The sequence below is a fragment of the Hipposideros armiger genome, unplaced genomic scaffold (assembly GCF_001890085.2).
Source record: "Hipposideros armiger isolate ML-2016 unplaced genomic scaffold, ASM189008v1 scaffold_25, whole genome shotgun sequence".
Lineage (NCBI taxonomy): Eukaryota > Metazoa > Chordata > Mammalia > Chiroptera > Hipposideridae > Hipposideros > Hipposideros armiger.
This window is the reverse complement of record NW_017731375.1, coordinates 3,732,128-3,752,442: the sequence shown is the minus strand read 5'-3', so window position 1 is coordinate 3,752,442 and position 20,315 is coordinate 3,732,128. Positions and strand designations below refer to the sequence as shown.

Genomic DNA, 20,315 nt, shown 5'->3' with positions numbered 1-20,315 from the left:
CAACATACCATGTGAGCAGGGGCCTATCAGCTTATTCTCTGCTGTATCCTCAGCAATGAGCACAGAACGTACATACAGTGGATACTCACTGGATAGCCCTTTAGTCAACAAAAGAAGCTAGAACACCATGACCTTCCCTGCCCCGAAATGAAGACTCCCATCATTTCAAGAGAGGGAAGTGTCAGCCTGTTGCACCAATCAACCAAGGTTCTCAAGTTCGTATGCTGTGGAGAGAAGAGATGGTGGCACAGGCAGACTTCCATAAAGGCAGGATCTCATTCTCATTAATGCTGAGTGACACAAATTTACCGATGCCCTTTCCCGCATGTTTGCATCGTGAATTGGTTCTCTGTAAAATGAACCGCTGATTGATTCCCTGTCCCTCTCCCTCTCCTGAAGCATCTGTCTCCTGGTTTAATCAGGAAGCCCCACGGGACCCTCCTATTTATCAAGAAAATAAATAGGCTCCTCCTTCTAACTAATAATAGGTAAATAGAATTGAGGCACATTTATATAAGTCAAGAAAACTTTGTCTAAGCAATTAGGACCTACGGTCTCATTCCTCTGGCCCATTTTTTAGGAAATAGCAAAACAAAATAAATCAGTTGCACTTCAATCTAATTGTGACATAACATAAGACATTGCATTTAATGGGCTGTAACAGGAAAATTATTGTAGAGCAAGATAGGTTAATCTAGCATGTCGGTCACTCCTGGATCAAACCTGGCAGTTTGATCAATGCCCACGTCTCTCCCTGGCCCCTCCTCTGTCAATTCCCTCGCTAACACAGGCAACACAGTGAGAAAATCTCAGAAATGCTCTTTTCCCCGAGGAGCTTGCAGACACCACCAATATCCTTAGGTGTCTTTGGATCACACTCTTAACACACCCTCCTGGGAAAAGAGCAAGGGAGGGGGGGTCTCTGTTGAAAATGATAACCCTTATCTCCTTCATTCCACTGTTTCTCCTTTCCAGAGCTAAAAAGCAATGATCACTCCCAGAAATAAATCACCCAGATAACAACTGATTTCCACATTTCTACATATGTCTTGTCCAGGCAGTGCTAATATTTACAATGATCCCAGGGACCCAAAACATCTTTAGCCACCTATGGCTTCTGTCCAGAAGGTCCAGTTGACCAAGGCAGTCAGTGTTCCAGGAAAGCCTGGTTTTGTTTTTGATATACTTGAGGAAAGTTTTTAGGTCTGAACCAAAGGAAGGAACTCAGATTAACTGTGGATTACCCAGAAACTCAGCATAGCTGCTGTACCCAGTTCACCTAGACAAAGTTGCTGGATGAGGCTGGTGCTTGTTGACGTAGCTCTCTGCATGTGTTCTCTATGTGCGCGAGTGACAAAGAGAAGAGAGGGAGGGAGACAGAGGGGAAGATCCACCCTCCCACAGTGCCCTCCGGCGGCCCGGGGTCTGCAGAAAGCACAGAACACGGCCCTCACTGAGGCTGTGCTCTCTCCTGACCATTTCCAAGACCACGTCCCTGTGAGTGTGGAGCATGGTGACAGGAAGACAGGGCGCACCCACCGTGAAGACGACCTTCAGGTTGTTGAGCATCTCAATCTCCTTCGGGAAGCCCCTGCTGCCCCATCGCACCAGGTAGTTCTCACTATGGGAGAGAAGTGGGGACCCGTTACTGTCAGGGGCTCAACACGCACTGGGTAAAACTAGTCACTGAGTCTCCATGGTGTGCCCCATGCCATGCTGGCCACAGAGGACACACGTGCTCGAGGCAGATGTGGTCTCTCCCTCTAAGAGGTCACAGTCCTGTCAGGGAGACAGAGGTTAGACTAGCAGGGGCAAGGAATTACCTGTAGAAGTGTATTTACCACCTCTTTCCCTCCCCCACCTGCTGAGCAATTTCTGGCCCAGCAGCCTGATCTCTCTGAAGAGCTGCAGTGTTCCCTGTGAGGCCACTGAGGGGCAGAGGTGAGGGGGACAGGCTATTAATACAATTGGCTGGACATTAAGAATGCATGTGCCCTTCCCATCCCATTCCCCTTTGGAGACTGAGTAAAGATTTGAATTATTTTAAATCACCCGTTAGACGTAGGATGTTTCCTTGAATGGAACACCACATTGTGATGGACCATAGAGGGCCTTAGCCATTATCTGAGAGACACTTAGGTAAATATGGAAATATGGTTGCAATAACTATTTGTATGCAATTGTGCTCTAAAAGAAAAGTTCGGGATGTTGTGAGAACATGTATCAGAAGAGCCTGGCCTAGTCTGGGTGGTCAGGGAAGTCTTCATTGAGGACATGACACGTAAATAAAGTTGGCCAAGAAATGAGAGTGGGAAAGGGAAATTTTTCGGGCAAAGCAAACATGCGTGCAAAGGCCCTGGGGCAGAACGGGAGCTTGTGCATCTAAGAAACAGATCCAAGGGGAAACTGGTAAGAGAAAAACTGGAGAGAAAGGCCAGGGCTTGTGGGCCTCAGGATTCTGTCTTGATCCTATGGCTAACTGAGCTCACTTTAGGGTTTTATGAGAGGCAGTCAGTCCCATAGTTTTAACATATGATCACTTATCATCTCACATCTTCTAGCAATCATACAGCATCCTGTATGCTTCATACTGATCAGTCCAGCTGTGCCGGGAGGACAGAGAAGGCTAGCTCTTCTCTAACTTAGGAGAAGCTTAGTACAGGTGCCGAGATAAGTCATTAGGTGTTCCATGCACTCCAGGGGCATACAGTCGGTGCTAAATAAACGCTCACTATCTTGAATTAGGAAAAAGCAGAATAAGGCTCCAAAACCAAGTCACCCCAAAAAGGCTTATTGAGAATTCAGCCAAGTTAAGGGAATTGCCTTCTTTTTAGAGATTTGTTCTGACATCTTGTTCCCCTCTTCCCACTCACCCCTAGAAGACTGAGGAGAGTAATTTGTACAAAGCTCAAGAGGGAAATGCAACTGGTCACAAATGAACACGGCCCCAGATTAACCAATGGTTAAAACTTAATCTAGTTAAATGCACTTCTTTTTTTTTTTTTTTTCTCAGTAAGATTTAAAAAATTTAGTGAAGTTTGCAGCAAACTAACCAGGAAGTCTCCATCCAAAAAAAATTTTTTTTAATTCTTTCCCATTGGTGATTTCTGAACTGTCACAGTGAAACATGTGGGTATTCCCCAGGACCTTTCATTACATGTAGCAAGCCCCACAGAGAACTACTCTGCTAGGTTGAAACAGCAGGCCCCGGCAATTTTCTTCTAGAGGAAATAGAATCATAAATAAGAAAAGCAATTTAGAGGGCTGAGCTGGCCCCATCCATTCTTGCCCAGGAAGACCTGCGTGATAAATCTGGAAGGCCCACCTGGCACCGACAGGTGAACCCCCCACACACACACACATGACACTCCCCTCAGGGGAAGGGTGAGGCCCATTCCAACTCCTCCTGCGGCTCTTTTTAGAAATCAGCCTTGCCACTGGCCTGATGTCTGAACGGTGTTTTTTTTTTTTTTCTTTTTTTTGTCCTACAAAAATTTACCTTAAATCTCCTAAACCAGATCTCTTCAGGTGCCCACTGGAATCTAACTATGACTCATCCCAACACTGAAGGGTCAGCCTCAGCCAAATTCTCCCCAGTCCGTATCGGGGCCACACTGAGGATGCCCGAACTTGCCCCTGGCTCATTGTATGTCAGCCCGGATTCGGGCCGGCGGGAGTGGGAAGGGCAGAGCGGGACTGACACAGGACAGGCTTCCAAGTTCCCCCGCGCCTTTCCTGTATCATGCCTCCCTCCTCTCTGCTTTCTTTGCTTTCTACTTTTTTGGCTTCTGCTCCCTTTGTCCACCTCCTCCTCAGCCCTCACTCTCCTGAGGGTTTCTCTGCATCTCTGGCATTCTCAGTGGCATCATGCAGGCACGCCCCATCGAGCACATCATCCAGTGTCACACATCAGGGAATAGGGCTCCCAACTCCCCGATCCATGGCCTCTCTCCCCAGAGTGGGTTCAGGCCATCCATCACTTAGACGGGTCAGGAGGCCAGGCCCCCTCGCCGGTTCAGCCATGAGGAGTCCTCTAAGAGGCAGGGAGGGTCCTATGAGTGCTTTCAGGATCTTTGTCACAGGTGCCTTGGGGACAGGTGACAGGAACAACACGGAGCACATTTCACAGTAGGTTCTAAAGGTGCAGGGACACCTGTTTGCAGTGTCCACTGAAGCCTAGCAGGCGAATTGGTCGGGCTCTCTAATATTAGGGATGTAAGTTTGCTACAAAGAATGACTTTCCACCCTTCCAGTGCTGAAACCCTGGTGAGAGCCACTCAGGATAGTTGATATTACTCTTAGGGGAGGGTTGTTTGGTGACTAAAATGGGAACTACCTTGTCTTTGGAGCCAGATGGACCTGGGTAGAAAGCTCAGCTCTGCCATTTATAAACACGTGTGACTTTGGGAAAGTCAGTCGACCTCCTTGAGCCTCATGTTCTCACCCAGACGGCATGGAGTAGTGAGGCTTAAATGAGATGGGTACAGACCTCGGTTCAGTCTAGAAGGACGGCCCCTCCATGTTTCACCAACGTCTCCAGGAGAGTCACCGTTTTCTAAAGCACCATATTCACTAGGCACTGTGTGTGCTCTCTTTTAATCATAACATCCAAGCTAGAAAGACATCATTGTCTCCACAAAAGCAGAAAATCATGTTCCAGCTCTATTCTAATGGGTCGGCCAGGACCTCAAATATGAGACAGTGTGTTGGCCCCAAACCCCATTGGAGGGGACAGACAGTGGTCACCTGAGAGGAAGGATGGTCCGAACCACAAGTCGAGGCCAGGGGGATGGCAGTGGGGGCCAGAGGTGTGCCAAAGGCTTTCCCTGGAGAGTCCCAAAGGTGTTTTCCCCTCCTGAGCTGAGGCATGAGGGAGCTCCCTCACTACCTCCATTCTCAAGAACAATTAATTAAAGTAGCAATAACCGCAGCCACCGTCGCTTGGCGGCGCACAGGTAGCATTTGCCAGGCCCTGTGCTTCGTTTGATTTTTCTCATTAATGCCTGAAAGAAATGTTCCTGTGAGACTGGCATTTACATTTTGCAAACGGGAAACTCAAGCTTAAAAGAAAAAATAACAACCTGTCCAAGGTGAAGAAAGAGTAAATGGTGCGGCCAGGATGGGAACCCAGGCAGGCTGCAGATCCCATACTCTTAGACCATCGCTGCCATGGGGGATACAGGGTTTTCACCATTCGTTTCTCAACTCCCATTTCAAAAGTAGTTATTTTAATTCTATCCAATGCTACCTCTCTGAATCTTGTTATTTCTGATTGTTTTCCAACCATCAAAACCTATTTACAAAATCCTATAACCGTACCTCCAATCTGGGAAACATCTGGTGGTAAGTTATACTTCTACCTGACTTCCATACCCTAAAAGAAGTTATTGTAGATCACGGTCTCAGTTAGGCTCAGTTTCTCTTCTGAGTGAGAATTTCTCCACAAGTGATGATGGAAAGCAAAGATGCTCTGAGCTCCGCCCACTCCAACCTCCCGCATTCAGAGAAGTCCAGCAATCCTGACCACACCTACCTGATGACCATCTGCTTGTTGGGGTCATACAGAGACATGAAGAGCTCAGCGTCTTCCCCAATTCTGCACACAAAGTTTCTCACAAAGACATAGAGGCTGTGGGTAGGGGATGAGGAGATCCGGGAATACATTCCATAATCTGGCTGGTCTTTGGACTGAGAGGTGGAAGGAAGGAGGGAGGAAGATGGAGAAAATTAGCCCAGCACCACTTAGGACAACAGAAGGATGGCCCGCGATATGGAGAACACATAGGTTTCAAGCCTGAAGACTCAGGCATCATTCCCAGCTCTACCACCAAAAGTTTCTGCAATCTGAGCCTAGTCACTTGGACCGTCTTGGCCTTGATTTTCTTACCTTGGGAAATACCACCACTGACAGTGCCTTCCTCCTAAAGTTAGTGTCATAAAAAGCACAAAGTATAAAAGGAAAAATGTGCTTCAGTGAACTTCATCAAAAGTAAGAACTCTTGCTTTTTGAAAGACACATTTAAGAAAATGAAAAGACCAGGCACAGGCTGGGGGAAAATATATTTGCTAAACATCTATCTGACAAAGAATTTGTATCCAAAATAAAGAATTCTTACAACTAAATGATAAGAAAATTGGCACAATTAGAATGGGCAAAATATTTGAATTGACACTTCACAAAAAAGATACAAATGGCTGTGGTCAGTGAGCACATGAAGAGACGCTCAGCATCACGGGTCATCCAGGGAGCTGCCCACTGAACCACGTGAGATCATGCTGCACAGCCACCAAAATGGCTAAAGGTATAAGACTGACAATACCAAGTGTTAACAAGAATGTCACGTAGCTGGAACTCTCATATATTGCTCATGGGATGCAAAATTATTCAGCCCTTTTGGCAGATAGTACGGTGGTAACTTAAAGGGTTGAACATACACTTATCATATGATCCAGCAATCCTACCACTAGGTATTATCCGAAAAGAATGAAAATATGTCCACACAAAGATTTGTATGCAGATCTTTATAGCAGCATTAGTTCTAATAGCCCCCGACTGGAAGCAAGCACACAAATGTGTGTGGTTACTGATCATCTCAGACCATAGGACAGATGTCCCCTTGAATAATACACAGTCTGGTTAATTAGCCCTGTTATTTTAAGGTTGGTGTGCTAAATGCCTGCCTTGCTTGGCCAAAGACTGTTTCCCGAAGCTCACCATTTCTTCCTTGATACGCTCTGTGATTTTATCTGTTGCTTCCTCATGGGCGTGGAACAAGCTGATGACGCTGGTGTTATCAGGGTCCAAGATATTTCCATCTTCATCTCTGACAATTAGATCGAGCTCAAGGATTCTGAAAAGCAAAAGAGAAGGTGAAGATAAATCAGGAGAGAGCAAAGCCTTCAGGACATTGGTGAGGAGTTTCTACCAGAAAGTTCACCTGATTTCTGAGGACCACAGGCCCCCCATAGATCAGCTCTACAGAAGTATGGAATTGGGGGACAAGGGGTAGGTTTGCAGGGGCCCTCATCTGAAGCTGCTTTTGTGCTTGATGTTGAGATGGAGGACCTCAGTTGTCCATACAAAGAAGGTAGAGGGAGGTGGGCTGATGAAGACTCTGAAGAGGTGCCACTACCGAGTACCAGATTGCGGAAGGACAGTAAGGACGAATGAAGGAGGCTAATTTTCATTTCTTATTTGAGAATCGGATTCAGAGGCACATCTCTCATCTCATCCAAATGCAAACAAACGGAAGGGAGCCAAGGCTCAGCATTTGGCCACATTCATTAGGAAATTAACTTCCCACTAGATGTGACTCATAAGGCTTCACAGCGATGCTGCCGAAAGGGTGCTGCTCAGGGGGACAAATGTATTCGGCGGCCGCTGAGCAGACGCTCGCGTGACCTCGGAAAACCAGGAGCACAGCTGATACATAATTCAGTGCCAAGATCTCTCTAGTTCTATCGCTTCAAAATTTATCAAAGCGGATTCGGTTCTAAAATGTGTGAATAAAACATTCTCCCGGGTGCAGCTCTTATGGGATTTGAGGATTCCTCCCTCGCTCCTTGGATACCAGAGAGGTTGTCCCTTTACCAGTGTCGCTTGAAACTCGGGAGTGTTAGGAGTGAAGGGGCAGGATTGTTGGGGTTCCCATGACCCGGCGTCAGGACAAGCTACCCCCCAACAGGACAGCAGACGATCCCTTTTGGAGAACTGAGCATTTTGACATTTTCTCCTCAGGAGGTAGCCTCACGGCTCTCTTCTAAGAAAGTGATAAAGTGAAAACTCAAGACAAGGGTGAGGGGAGAAGCCCCACGGTATGCATTTAAAAAAAACTTAAGAGAAACAGAAATGGCTAGTTCTGTGGTTGCCCGTCCACCTGGGCTCTCTCCCTCTTGCGCTGCATTTCTTCACCGAATAATTCCTGCTGGTCTTACCAGGGTCAGAGCAGGTGTCACCCCTGCCCTGCCTCCCACCCGCAGCCCCGGCTCCTCCTGTCCTTCTCTCATGAAATGCGTGACTGCCCACTCAAGTGTGTATTCACCTCCCTTGCTCACTAATCCACTCAGTCCTTGGGGGTGGTGTGGGGGGGTGGGGTGGGGGCAGTGGACTGCAGTAAGAGTTTAAACCCCAGAGTCAGGCAACCTGGTTCGACTTCCAGCGCATCGTGGGCAAATTGATCCAATCACCCTGCGAGCCTCAGTTTCCTCACCTGAGCAACAGGGAGCTGTCATGAGACTTAACTGAGGTACACGTGGAAAGTGCTTAAAACAGTACCCGGCAGATAGTAGGCACTCAGGAAGTTATATTAGTTCTGCTTGCTGGCTTTTTGTTGTGGTTAAATATAGAGGCTGTATTTTGTAAATGTCCTTGGGGCCTCCTAGGAGCTCAACAAAAGTTTGATGTCCGAATGCAGGGACGGAGTGAATGAGGGGAAGAAAAAGGCTGTTTCTGACCAACCCTTCCAGCGTGCTTCCCTGGCTCTCACGGCCTGAGGCCTGTGCTCCTGGCACTCTGCCCCGAGGCCTGGCCTTCTCACTTCCAGGAAGCCCCCACCCCTCCCCGCATCAGAGTTCTGAGCCCCCAAGACACCAGGCCAGGGTTGATTTAAGGTGCCCAACTCTCTCTCTCACTTCCAGCTGAGGTCATCAAGCAAGAAGCCAGGGGCACCTTAGCTCAGGGCCTCCTCTCGGACAGCGTGTCTCACTTCCTCAAAGGGACTGAGTGAAACTGAAAGCCCAGCGCTGGTCTGCGGGAGTGAGGCTGATTCAGAGAGGACTCTTTCTCCCGTCACCGCCATCCATGCCCTTATTGAGTCGCCATTCACTGAGCGCCTACTCTGGGCAGACCCTGGTCCCGGCACATAGAGACAGGTTAGACAGTCTGTGTCTTAAAGGAGCTCGCAGCACAGCAGGGGACACAGGCAAGTAAGGAGGCGATTACTGTTCGGGGTGCTCAGGGCCTGCAAGAGCCCCTAACCCACGGGGGGGGGGGGCGGAAATCAGGGAAGGCTTCCTATGAGTGCTGCCATCCTTGGTCCTCTTGTGCAGGAGCTCCCGTGAGGAAACAACACCTGAAGGTGGCAGATGCCATTACTGTAAAGCGGCAAAGCTCCCTCAAGCCCCACACTCCCAGTTACGGCTGTGCTCAGGTGCCACGGCGGCGGCGGCAGCTGCAGGGCACAGTCTGCCTGTGACTTCAGGACGCCGTGCATGATAAGCAGGTTTGGACACGCCTGCCAGCTGCCAGCAGAGGAACCAGCAGAAGGGCTATGCTCCTGGGAGCGGACGCAGCTGGAAGTTAGGCCCATTGACTTTCCTCTTCAGATCTTCTTCCTCGTGCATATGACAAAGGCAAGAAAGCCCGGCTGCTGGGAAGTTTCCTGCTTATTCTCTTTGACTAGGCTCTTTCTCTTTCCCTCTCAGGGAAGTTTCAGCCTTCTGGCCCACTCTACCCTGTCCTCTGAACATAGCATGCTTTCTCACGCACTCCTGCCCTCTCTTTTTATTAGCCTACTTAACATTTCTTTATCTTTCAAATTTTAGCTTGGAGCCCTCTCCTCCAGGAAGCCTTCCTTGACTTCATTCTCCAAGTCCAATTAAGAGCACTCTTGCTTCTTAAGCCATCAAACTTACAACAATGCATAGCAATAACTTACTTGTAGCACACTCCTAATTGGACTGTGGCCTCTTAGTGGACAGGAACTTTTATTTCTATCGCCTGGACACGTAGCAGGAAATCAGGTCAGTCCTAAGCGCTCAATACGTGTTCGTTGTCGGGATGCACAAAACAAATAAGTAGGCTGTTTGGGGGGGCATGTAAATAACCAGGAGGGAGGGGAGGCTATCCACATGCTATCCAAATAGCTCAGTGGTGAAGCCCCATTGGACTCTGGAGCCAGACGGCCTGGATCTAAATTCTGGTTCTTCCATTTAGTAGCTGTGTGACTCTGAACAAGTTACTTAACCTCTTTAAGAGCCTCAGTTTCTTCAACTGAAAAAAACGAGGACAATAAAACTGCATGCCCCATAGAGTGGTTATAAGAATTAAATGAGACAATGCATTTAAAACACTTAGCGTCAAGCTGAGTGCATAATAAGCCCTGATTAAATGTTAGTTATAATATTATTACCACTACTATTATTATCAGTGGGTTGTTCTGTCTCAAAAAAAAATTGTTTCGCGCTTGCCTTAAATTCACAGCATTCAAACTCTAACCAATTTCTGCTATTCCCTTTGGAGGAAACACTTTTTGTAACTGCATGAGTTAGTTGATGGCGTGTGGCTTGGATAATTTAGGATGGGGGAGGGACATTAAGTCTCACACTGGGATTTCAGGGAGAATTTTGTAAATGTGGGAATAAAATGACAACTAAGCTGAAAGGAAGCCAGCATGACTGCGCTCCTCAGCCCCTCGGAAGTAGGTTAAATGAGTGTCCTAAATCTCTCAGCCCAGTAATAGCAACTGCACAAGCAAGGCTGCTCTCCGCTTGCCTGTCCCTGGGTCCCAGGAGGGCGATAACAAAGGCGCACAAGCTTGGCCTTGGGAACAGCCTTGTCTCAGACAGAAAGTGGCAAACTCCACCGCAAAATGAAGCCGAGCTTCTCGGGAGGGAGTCAGGGAAGAAGGCAGAGGGTAGGGGGAGAAAGCGTCTTTTCAGAGGAAAGAGAGGTTACTTGTTGCCGTAGTCGATTTTGGATGTGACTTTCTGCTTCAGCTCCTTCAGCTCGTCCTTGGGCAGAGTTCCTGAGAGGAGCTGGGACCGCCACTCCATCAGGTCGTACATCATGGACTGCACCTGGAGGAAGCGCTCCTTCTTGCTGGCCTGGGAGACAGGAAACAATCCGCAGTCACCTGGGCCCAAAGTGCTTGGGCGTGTACTTGGCAAACTGTGCCCCAAATCAGGCGAGCATGCTCAAGGCCATGGCTGAGCACCCTGCCTGGCCCCCTACTCTGCTACAAGAGGACTGGGTGCTGGTCTTGCCCGTTGACATATTTCCCACTCACCCCCCTTTCTCCAGGCCACAGGGCTTTCCCAAAAACAAAAGTTACCATCCCAATCACTTCTTGGTTAAAGAAAGGGTGATTTCTGACTCTTATCTGAAAAGACACTTCAGCAGGAATACCGTGCACATCTGCTGTGAAGGGGAGCAGATTTTTGCCACCCCAAAATGTGTTTCTTTGGCATGAGGATTATTTTGAGCTAAAGGCAATCAAAAGCAGGCAGATTCAGGAAAAGCTCTTTGCCTCCCCCTCAACTGCCTAAACTTGTATTGGAAAGGGAGCCGGTACCAGGAAGAGAGCTGTTACCAGGGATACCTTTTACCAAAGAAACTTACCTGCATAGCAGGGCAACCTGGGTTTTCAGACGTCTTCTCTCCCTTCCTGCCAATGCCCGCCTTCCTTCCCCCTGGCACTCCCAGGTCCCTCCCCCCTTTCCTCCGCTCAGTATCTGAGATAAGCCTCCATTGCCTGGCTGCCTTTTTGAGTCTCATATCTTTGGGGCTCCCACAGGTATGAAATTAAATTTGTTTTCCTCCTATTAAGCTGTCTTATATCAACTTAATTACTAGACCAGCCAAAGAATCTAGAAGGGAAGAAGTGAAAGTGTCTCCACCCCTGCAGCTGTGGTGCAGGTCCTAGAGCTCGGGACCTGGAAGGCAGGGACCCGGGCCATTTCTCTGGTGATCAAGGCCCATTTCGAGGACCATGTTTCCCCAGGTGTGATATGTGTAGAACCTGTGGGTCATAAATGGTTTTTGGTGGCACAAAAGCATAACATCAAATGACCTGGGTCTGCCTGTGTGATGCTTCTCTTCCACTCTCCTTCCATCCTTCTGTTTAAGGGATGGAGAAAGTTCTAGTTTCATTATAATATATGTCTTTAAACCCTCTCACATTTGTTAATTTCTTTTTTTTTTTTTAACAAAGAGAGAGAGGAGGTTTTAGACTTAAGAGTTTTTGACAGGTACTATGCAAGCATTTAATAACCTTGCCTTGCTTGCAGTGTGTTTACTTGAATAATGTTTTAACTGTGTCAAGTACTTTTGGCTTTCCGTTTGGGAAACCATGTGTGGTATAATAAAATATATTTTTGCTCTTTGTCCCTGGGTCTTGACACAGAGTTCCTAAGACCCTTGAAACTTTCTGAGTGATAGGAGTGTCTTTTCTTATACATCATGAGCCCTTTGACCATACCTGGATTTGCGCTGATGACGCGACTCCCGGTAGTCCCCCTGGGTAACCTCAGGATGGGGGCTGGATACCAGAGGAACCAACCATGCGATTGGAAAGTGGGGATTTTCAGTCCCACTCCCTTCCCCTCCCCCACTTCCAACCTCCAGGGAGGGAGGGGACAGAGGCTAGAGATTGAGTTCAATCACCAATGGCCAATGATTTAATCAATCGTGACTATAATAAAACTTTGATTAAAACTCTAGATAACAAGGTTCAAGGAGCTTCCTAGATGGTGAATGTCTCAGTAAGCTGAGAGTGTGGCACACCAGGAGAAGGCACAGAAGTTCTATGCCCGCCCCACCCCAGTACTTTGCCCTGCTGTGTCTCTGCCATTTGGCTGTTCCTGCCTTGCATCCTTTATAATAAAACGGTAATCCTAAATACAGCTCTTTCCAGAGCCCTACGAGTTGTTCTAGGGAATTGTGGAACCTGAGGCGGGGGTGGAGAGAAATCGTAGGAACCCCCGAATTCGTACCAAGTTTGGACAGAAGTGCAGGTAGCCTGGGGACCTGGGACTTGTGACTGGGCACGTGAGGTGAGGGTAACCCTGCAGGACTGAGCCCTTTCACCTCGGGAATCTGACGCTAACTCTGGTAGTCAGTGTTCGAGCTGAACTGAATTGTAGGGCATCGGTTGGTGTTTGCTGTTGTTGGAATGACAGTTTGATGTACAGTTCCTTATGGAAGTTATTTAAGTTTACTAAAACGGGAGCCGAGTTAGATAGTAAGTAAATATTACACAGATGGTATGTGGACAAGTGGGACTCATGAAGATGACACTGGGATACTGGAAGTTTAAGGATCTTTTTACTGGGGTAACGGGCACGATGGACTTGCTGTCCAAAGCTTTCTCAAGGGACGATGCCTAGCCTCCATGGTGCATGTGTATGCGATGTGCTCAAAGGGGTAATGGAGATGAGTAATTAGCCTCAAGTCTACTGTTTGCCCCCCAAACTTTCCTAACAACTTGTGGGGGAACCTATGGAATTGGATGTGTCAATTATCATATGTTATGAAATCTCCACATGGGAGTCCACATTTAGGGCTGTAAAAGAAAGGCTACAAATAGCGAGCGTAAGCCAGGTGTGCACGGTGCTGTAACAAATACGCAGTGAGCCCTGGTTGAGATTTTCACCTCAGCTTAATGGTTTTCTTAGCTAATTGCTTTCATTGGGAACTTTAGAAGCATCAAAGGAGGATTTAAAATTAGATTTGCTTCAAAATGGGGAAAACATGTAAAATTCGCTGTTTGTTTTTCCAGGGTCAAAGCTTCCTCATAGATCTGAGGACAACAGTCACGAGTTAATTAACATATGAGAACAGTATTTCTCAAGGTGTTATAAACAGACCTGAAATCAAAATCCCCTGAGTTTATTACAATGCAGAGCCCCACGGAAGGAAGCTTTATTATTTAACAGCTCTCAAGGTGATTCTTAAAAATACTCAAGTTTGCCAACTTTTGTACTAGTTTAAAGAAGGATCACATCAGACCCCCATTTATTAAGGCTCTGTCACTAGCTCATTGTGTGGCTTTGAGAAAGTCACCTAACCTCTCTGGGCCTTGATGGCTTCATGCAGTTTGTTCTACTGTCACTGAAGCCACCTTGGCCAGCCCTGCTTAAGGCAAAATTCTAAATTTAAACCCAACCAAGACTGCAAGAAGCCTCCATCCCGGGGAGCAGGGTTTTGAGTCTCACCACGTAGAGCTGTTTCCAGATGCTGCCCCATTCCCACAGGGTCGTTGTCACTTCTTGTGCCAGAGGGATTTCTGCAGGAATGATGTTCTCAATATTTCTATTGAAGGTGGAAGAGAATAAGGGTGTGAAATTGAGACCCAGATGCTAACAAGACAAAATGCCGGCCAATTTGCATGAAGCTACAGCTGCAGAGAGGGGCCTTGCTGTTCTGAGACTAAACTGCCTCCAACAGCCAGCCAATTACAATATGCAAATGCAGGGGACTTCCTTTGCAATGCACGCCTTCACTAGGGTGGACCCTTCAAGCTCATTATTCAGGATTAATCTAATTAGTACAGTTCAAAGGCAGTTGCCAGTGAAAAGTCAGATTCTCCAAATTCACTAATACCCCCTCAGCATCAGATCTAAGCACCAATCAATCTGGATTAGATCTCCCATCAAGTGAGGGAAAGGAGACACACAAATAAACACAGCACAAAGCAGCTGAGCGTCTTTCACATCTACCAAGTCATGTTTTCAAAGCAGACAGGACAGGGACATCCATAAGCCACTGCAGGGCCAAGGCTTGTGATGAATGGCAAATACCTTTTTTTCTCGATTGTCACTTCCTTGATGTGGATAAAGGACTTAGGAAAAATACCCTGTTGGAAATAAGATAACATACATAACATAAAATACAACACAATGACATATCCCTACAGAAAAAACTGACCCCAGGTCTGCATGATTTTTCCAAAAAGCCACTGACAGGTAAAACTCTCAAACTCTAAAGGAATAAACCCAGAGCAAGGAGGTGGCTTCTAAATCCACTCTTTCATGTCTAGCTTCCCTCCAGTTCTTCTTCAGCTGCTCTACATCCCATGGTAGCCCTAGGTTCCAAAGGACCCTCCAGCCCCACTGTGGACACTCATCATGTGGGTAAGACAGGCGTGCTTGAAAGACTCGCTCTGAGCGGGACAAGGCGCCCTGCCCAGTTCCAGGAAAGCAGCCGCCCTTCCCAGCCATGAACAGCTGGAAAGGTTCAGCCCTGGGGCAGCGGCGTCCCTGGCTGCATGTGGGCTAGTGTGATAGACCTTTTTCTGCCCAGATTTACTGTTGTTCAGAGAGCTAGGTAGGATTGTACCTCCCAACACAGCATGCCAGGGAGGAAGGAAGGAGCACCTGATACTTCCTCTCTCCACAAGCTTGGCTCAGTTAACAAGAAAACTGTATCAGTTACTTGGAAAGCCCTTCATAAATTCAACCTGTGTGCCCACTGGGGGCATCCGGCCACTGCGCTAGAAACCAGGAGAGCTAAGGAGCAAAGCAAGTGCCTACTCTCGTGGAGACCACGGTGCAAGTTGAGGTTGGGACAAGTGACCTGCCTGAGGGCAGAGACTGGCCCTGTCCTTTCTCTGTCATGATGGACACATAGGTGAGGAAATGATGAGTGTCCCAAACAGCTCTAAACGAAGGCAGTAGAAGAACAATTTCAAATGAAAAATGCACAATTCTATGGGAACTCAAGGAAGAGAGGAATCAACGTGACTGGCATACAGGGAAAAGTTTCAGGGAAAAGAGTGCTGGGCAGGTTGGCCTCAAAGAGTAAGTGAAAGAAGGGGGCTGAGGCCCAGTGAGGACCAAGGTGTACAGCTGAGGAAGCACAGGACACAGGGAGGGAGTGGAGAGAGGTGACTGCCCAGAGGGGTGGCGGGGCCATGTAAGCATATCCAGCATTGTCCCAAACAAAAGCCAATCAGCCTTACCTGTAACAGTTTGTGCTTCAGGAGGTATCCCTTATACCAGTCTGCAAAGAGAAAACAAAGAAACAGGTCTCTCATCGATTCTTACAAGTCTACTGCTGGTTTTTTGGTGATTGTTCCATTTATTTGTTTGTTTTTAACCAGCAAAGAGATGACTGCAGACTGCTTTAGGCCTTTGGTACAGATCAAAATCTGGAAGCCCCCGGGCTTCAACCGTCTGTCAAATTGGTTGCCAACATGTCCAAAAAGCATCTAAAAATACAGGAATTTCACGTAAAAATGAAAACCTCCTCTTTCTTTTGAAAAAAAAAAAAAAAACAGGAAGTCCAGTGGTGGTGGCCAGTGTTCCCTCATGGCCACCGTGGGCTGGCAGTAGGAGCAGCTGGTCCCATCAGGCAGAGCAGGTGCCTCCCACTCACCAGCCTCTACCCAGCTCTTCACCTGTTTCCATCACCTGCCTGGGTCCTGTGTTCAAGTGAATGTTTTCAACCTCTGCCTTAAAGACATAGAAAGGCTAAGGGATTTAGCAAACATCCTCAAATGATACCCCAGTCCTAACAGCGCAACAAATAGTGTCTAAAACATGGTTTGCAAAACAGACAAGTTCAGGGATGGGTAAAAGGACGGGGATTTTAAAAGAGTCTTCTTTTTGCAGGAATATTAAAAATGATTCAATTAACAGAAACCCAAATTATACGCAGCCCTTGGACAAAATGAGCCTCCGTGTAGCAAGTATTGATGACTATAATGAGTCCAATGGCCTTTGAAATGATTCAAGCACAGCCAAGTGGTGGCATTTGTCATCTCTGTAAATAAAAAGTGTCTGTCGGGAGCCTCATTAGTAAACCCTCATTACCGGGGTGACAGATTGTAGACAAAATACGTTCTCAACAGGCATACGTGCAAGCCCCCAAACAAACAACTTAAAATGCAAAGTCACCCCTCACAGTCATGAGACAGCTTGAGGGTCAGGGCCTGAAGTGGTTCTAAAGCAACAGGGGCCTTTGGTGGTTCCTATTTTGAGAGACAGAAAGAGAGCGGGGAGGAGAAGAGAGGGAACAGAGAAAAGAAAGAAATGGAAATTGGAGAGAAAGACTCTCAGGTTGGGAATAAAGCGCCACTCTAAGCACTCTTCACATATGGAGCGGCCTTTTGATCTTCATAGCAACCACATGAGATAGAAGCTGTACTTATCCCGTTTTATAGAAGAGTGGCCTGCCTGAGGCACAGAGAAATTAAGACACTTGACTAGGTTCACAAAGCTGGTGACAGTGTCAGGGTCTGCATGTCAGCGGCCATCACACGGTGCTTCCTGTTTAACAGGGGAGGAGCCTGGCAGTTGCCTAATGTTTTCATTTTCCCAACATCTGAATCCTCAGAGCTACGTCCTCATGAAGCTACTTTCCAGTGGTGGAAAACTACTACTTCATGAAGCATCGCATTCTATTTTCACACTCCTCTAATAATTTGTCTGTAACTATTGGTAATAATTAACCATTAACAATAGTTCTTATCCTTTCTGAGTGCTTGCTTTGTGCCAGGAACTCTGGTAAAGTTTTTTTGTTTTGCTTTTTCAAATTACAAACTAATCTTCATAGCAATCCTAAAAAGTAGGTACTATTACTGCCTCAGTTCTGCAAATGAACATAGAGAGGCACAGAGAGATTAAGCAACTTGTTCATGGTCGCACAGCTAGTAGGTGACACAGCTAAGATTTATACCCAAGCATCTGACACCAGAGATGATACTCTACAACACTGCACTATAACAACTTCCGTTGTTTGCAGTTCTTCCTCATCCCACTAACTAGACAGAAGAGCAAGTTTGTAATATTAGCTACCATTTATTGATCGCTTAATGCATGCAAAGCCATATGCAAAGTGTGCATGAGTTTTTTCATTCAGTCCTCATATCAGTACTGTGAACTAGGTGTTACTTATCATTCCCGCTAGCTCCATCAGGACATTCTAGTTAGTCCAGGGGCTTTTTCTGCTCTGACCCTTGAGCCTCAGTAACTTGTGCACACCTTGTGCACACTGGGCTAGGTGCTTTCAGAAATTAATCGCAGTGATTCTTGATGAGAAGGAATTCCGACCACCTTCCCTGGCTAGATGATGATAACGCATTGACTAACTGCTTCAGAGCTGTCCCTCGGGACTTTTGCGGACATCCCCACCCGTGTTGGGTCAGTGGCCTCCTGAAGTCAGCTACCTAATCCAGTCAGCTGTCAGCTATATCCAGCTTTACGCCAAGACCTGACCAGGCAGATAACAACAGTTGGCACACAGAGCAAAATCCATGACAAACGGACACCATGGTCAAGGGCAGGTTCAGTGTAACACAGTGCTTACCCTATCCCAGGACTTGCTCTGGGGCTCAACACCCTTTAAAATGAAGTAATAGCAAGGGCTTTTTTTTTGCTAATCCTATCCATGACATAAGCACTTTTTTTAAACATAGAAAACCCACAAAGCTCTTCCTGGAGGAAGATGAGAAAAGGAAAAAATTTTTTTACCGCTTTTCTGGATTATTATGAGGTGTTAAAATACTCAAATTGTCCTCCCTTGCCACATCCCAAATATCAAAATGAAATGTACCTAAATTCTCTAATCACCTAGGAGTCACGGGTGGCGGGGAAAGGGAGAGAGATTAAAAATACCCAGAACATCAAAGAAGAATCACTGTCTAGAGATCCAGTCCTCGCTCTGCCATCTCCCAGCAGCATGATCTCTGTGGTTATGTCACGTGAGCCTCAGTGTTTTCGTCTGTAAAATGAGGAAAAGAACACCTACCCCACAGGGTTGTCACAAAAACTATTTTTTTAAACAGGATTATGAAGGTAAACATGTCTGGTAAAGGTGCAAAGCCTTGGAAGGTTAAGAAAACACCCCAATTTCAGGATGTGCTACCTACAGTATGGACAGAAAGACAAGAATGGAATAAGGCAGAGGTAAACAGTTTCAACTGCATCTAAAATTTCTGTTTCTTAAAAAAAGTCTGAAGTCAACATGGGTAAATGTTAATATTTGTTTATCTGAGTGGTGAGTGCCCAGATGTATATTACTTTCCTGTATGATTGAAATATCTAATAACATTAAGATCAAACAGAAGCTAGCACCTGTCAGTGGTTAAGAGTATGCGTTCTGGAATCAAAGCTTGGATTTGAATAAAGATCTACAACATATTATCTGTGTCACCTTACACAAAAGCCCATGTTCTTTGTACTTTGTTTTTGGAGAGAGGGGAGATTTAAAAACTATTGAAGGGCCAGCCGAGTGGCTCAGTTGGTTAAGAGCTCACTCAACAGTTTGAGTTCTGAGCAACAGCGGTTCGAGTCCCGGCCAGAGCTGAGCAGCCGCTGAGCTGCCAACAGGTAACAGGATGGCTCAACTTAAAAAAAATTAAAAAAAAAAAAAAACTATTGAAAAATACAAACAATAAAATTAAAGTACGATTACTCACGTTCATACCACCTAGAATTAATCATTGCTTCTATCTGGAGGTACACACTTTGAATCATCAAGACTATATTATTTTTGTCTAAAATTGACACGTGCTATTGTAAAGAATTTAAACTAAGAGTAAAGTACAAGCATAAAAGCTAAAACAATTATCCGGAATCTCATTACCCAGAAAGAGAAAAGCACTGTTAACATCATTCCAGTCAACTTTCATTTATATTTATACACACAAAATGACAGATGGTTAAATATAGATAAAATACAAATTTTAAACACTCATAAAAATCAGAATATAGTAAAGATACTATGTAAATATAAAACTCAAACTTAATCTGACTTGTACTTACAGAAGAAAAAGAAATTAAGTGAAATTGAAGGAAATGTTGAAACTTCAATTAAATATTTCTTCTTCATGAAAAAGGTTTCCTAGAAACTCTTCTAAAATGAAAATCATTACCAAAAGCACTAAAAGAACGGAGTGGTTATCTTTTTTTAATTATATGTTTTATTTCTAATTAATACTAACTCTATTATGAAAATGATATCATAGAGTTAAGCTACTATTTTCTATTCTTCTCCCCACTTCTCAATTTTATTACTTTTCTTTAATTGTCCAGTTTCCTACCAATAACATTCTTTTTGGTAGCCATAAATATTATGACTTTTAATACTAATTTTAATACATTGATTCATTTAGACTCAATGTTCACCACTATTTCTTTTCATCACAGCTTTTCAATTCCCGCATTTTAAAATTTCATTGATTTCTCTCAAGGCTGGATTTTATTTTTCAAGTAGTGTGGATGAAAAAAGGGGTTCTCTGGAAAGTAACCTCACAGGGTGGTTGATCATAAATTCATAACTAGGCAGGTGATGGTGGCTAGTCATATCCCAGGCATATAACTTTTTGGTAAAAGGCTTATCTTTGCCTTAAGCAAGCCCTACCCATTGTTTTTGTGCATAGGTTATCACGCCTTTTGAAGTAAGTGCAACCATCCTCAAGACAGCCCATAATCTTGTTAACAATCCTCTAATCCAATCTCCATGTTGCTTTTCCCATTTCTATGTATTCTTTCTTAATTTCAAATGTATAAAAGAAGGTGCAAAATTGTTAATTCTCTGGAATATTTGAGATCTTGTTCCCAGGCATATGTCATCAGTTTGGCTCAAATAAATTCTT

At 45.7% G+C, this 20,315-nt stretch overlaps 1 protein-coding gene across 1 annotated transcript in view; it reads right to left on the bottom strand.

The window, feature by feature from the left end:
- DOCK2 (dedicator of cytokinesis 2) overlaps positions 1-20,315 on the bottom strand; it is a 398,948-nt gene that overhangs the window by 353,119 nt on the left and 25,514 nt on the right. The window contains exons 3-9 of the mRNA XM_019635935.1: positions 15,678-15,718; positions 14,518-14,573; positions 13,933-14,029; positions 10,676-10,824; positions 6,716-6,851; positions 5,534-5,688; positions 1,540-1,621 (exon numbers count right to left, since the gene is read on the bottom strand). Coding sequence (XP_019491480.1) covers positions 1,540-1,621; positions 5,534-5,688; positions 6,716-6,851; positions 10,676-10,824; positions 13,933-14,029; positions 14,518-14,573; positions 15,678-15,718 — 716 coding nt within the window. The remainder of the gene's footprint in view (positions 1-1,539; positions 1,622-5,533; positions 5,689-6,715; positions 6,852-10,675; positions 10,825-13,932; positions 14,030-14,517; positions 14,574-15,677; positions 15,719-20,315) is intronic.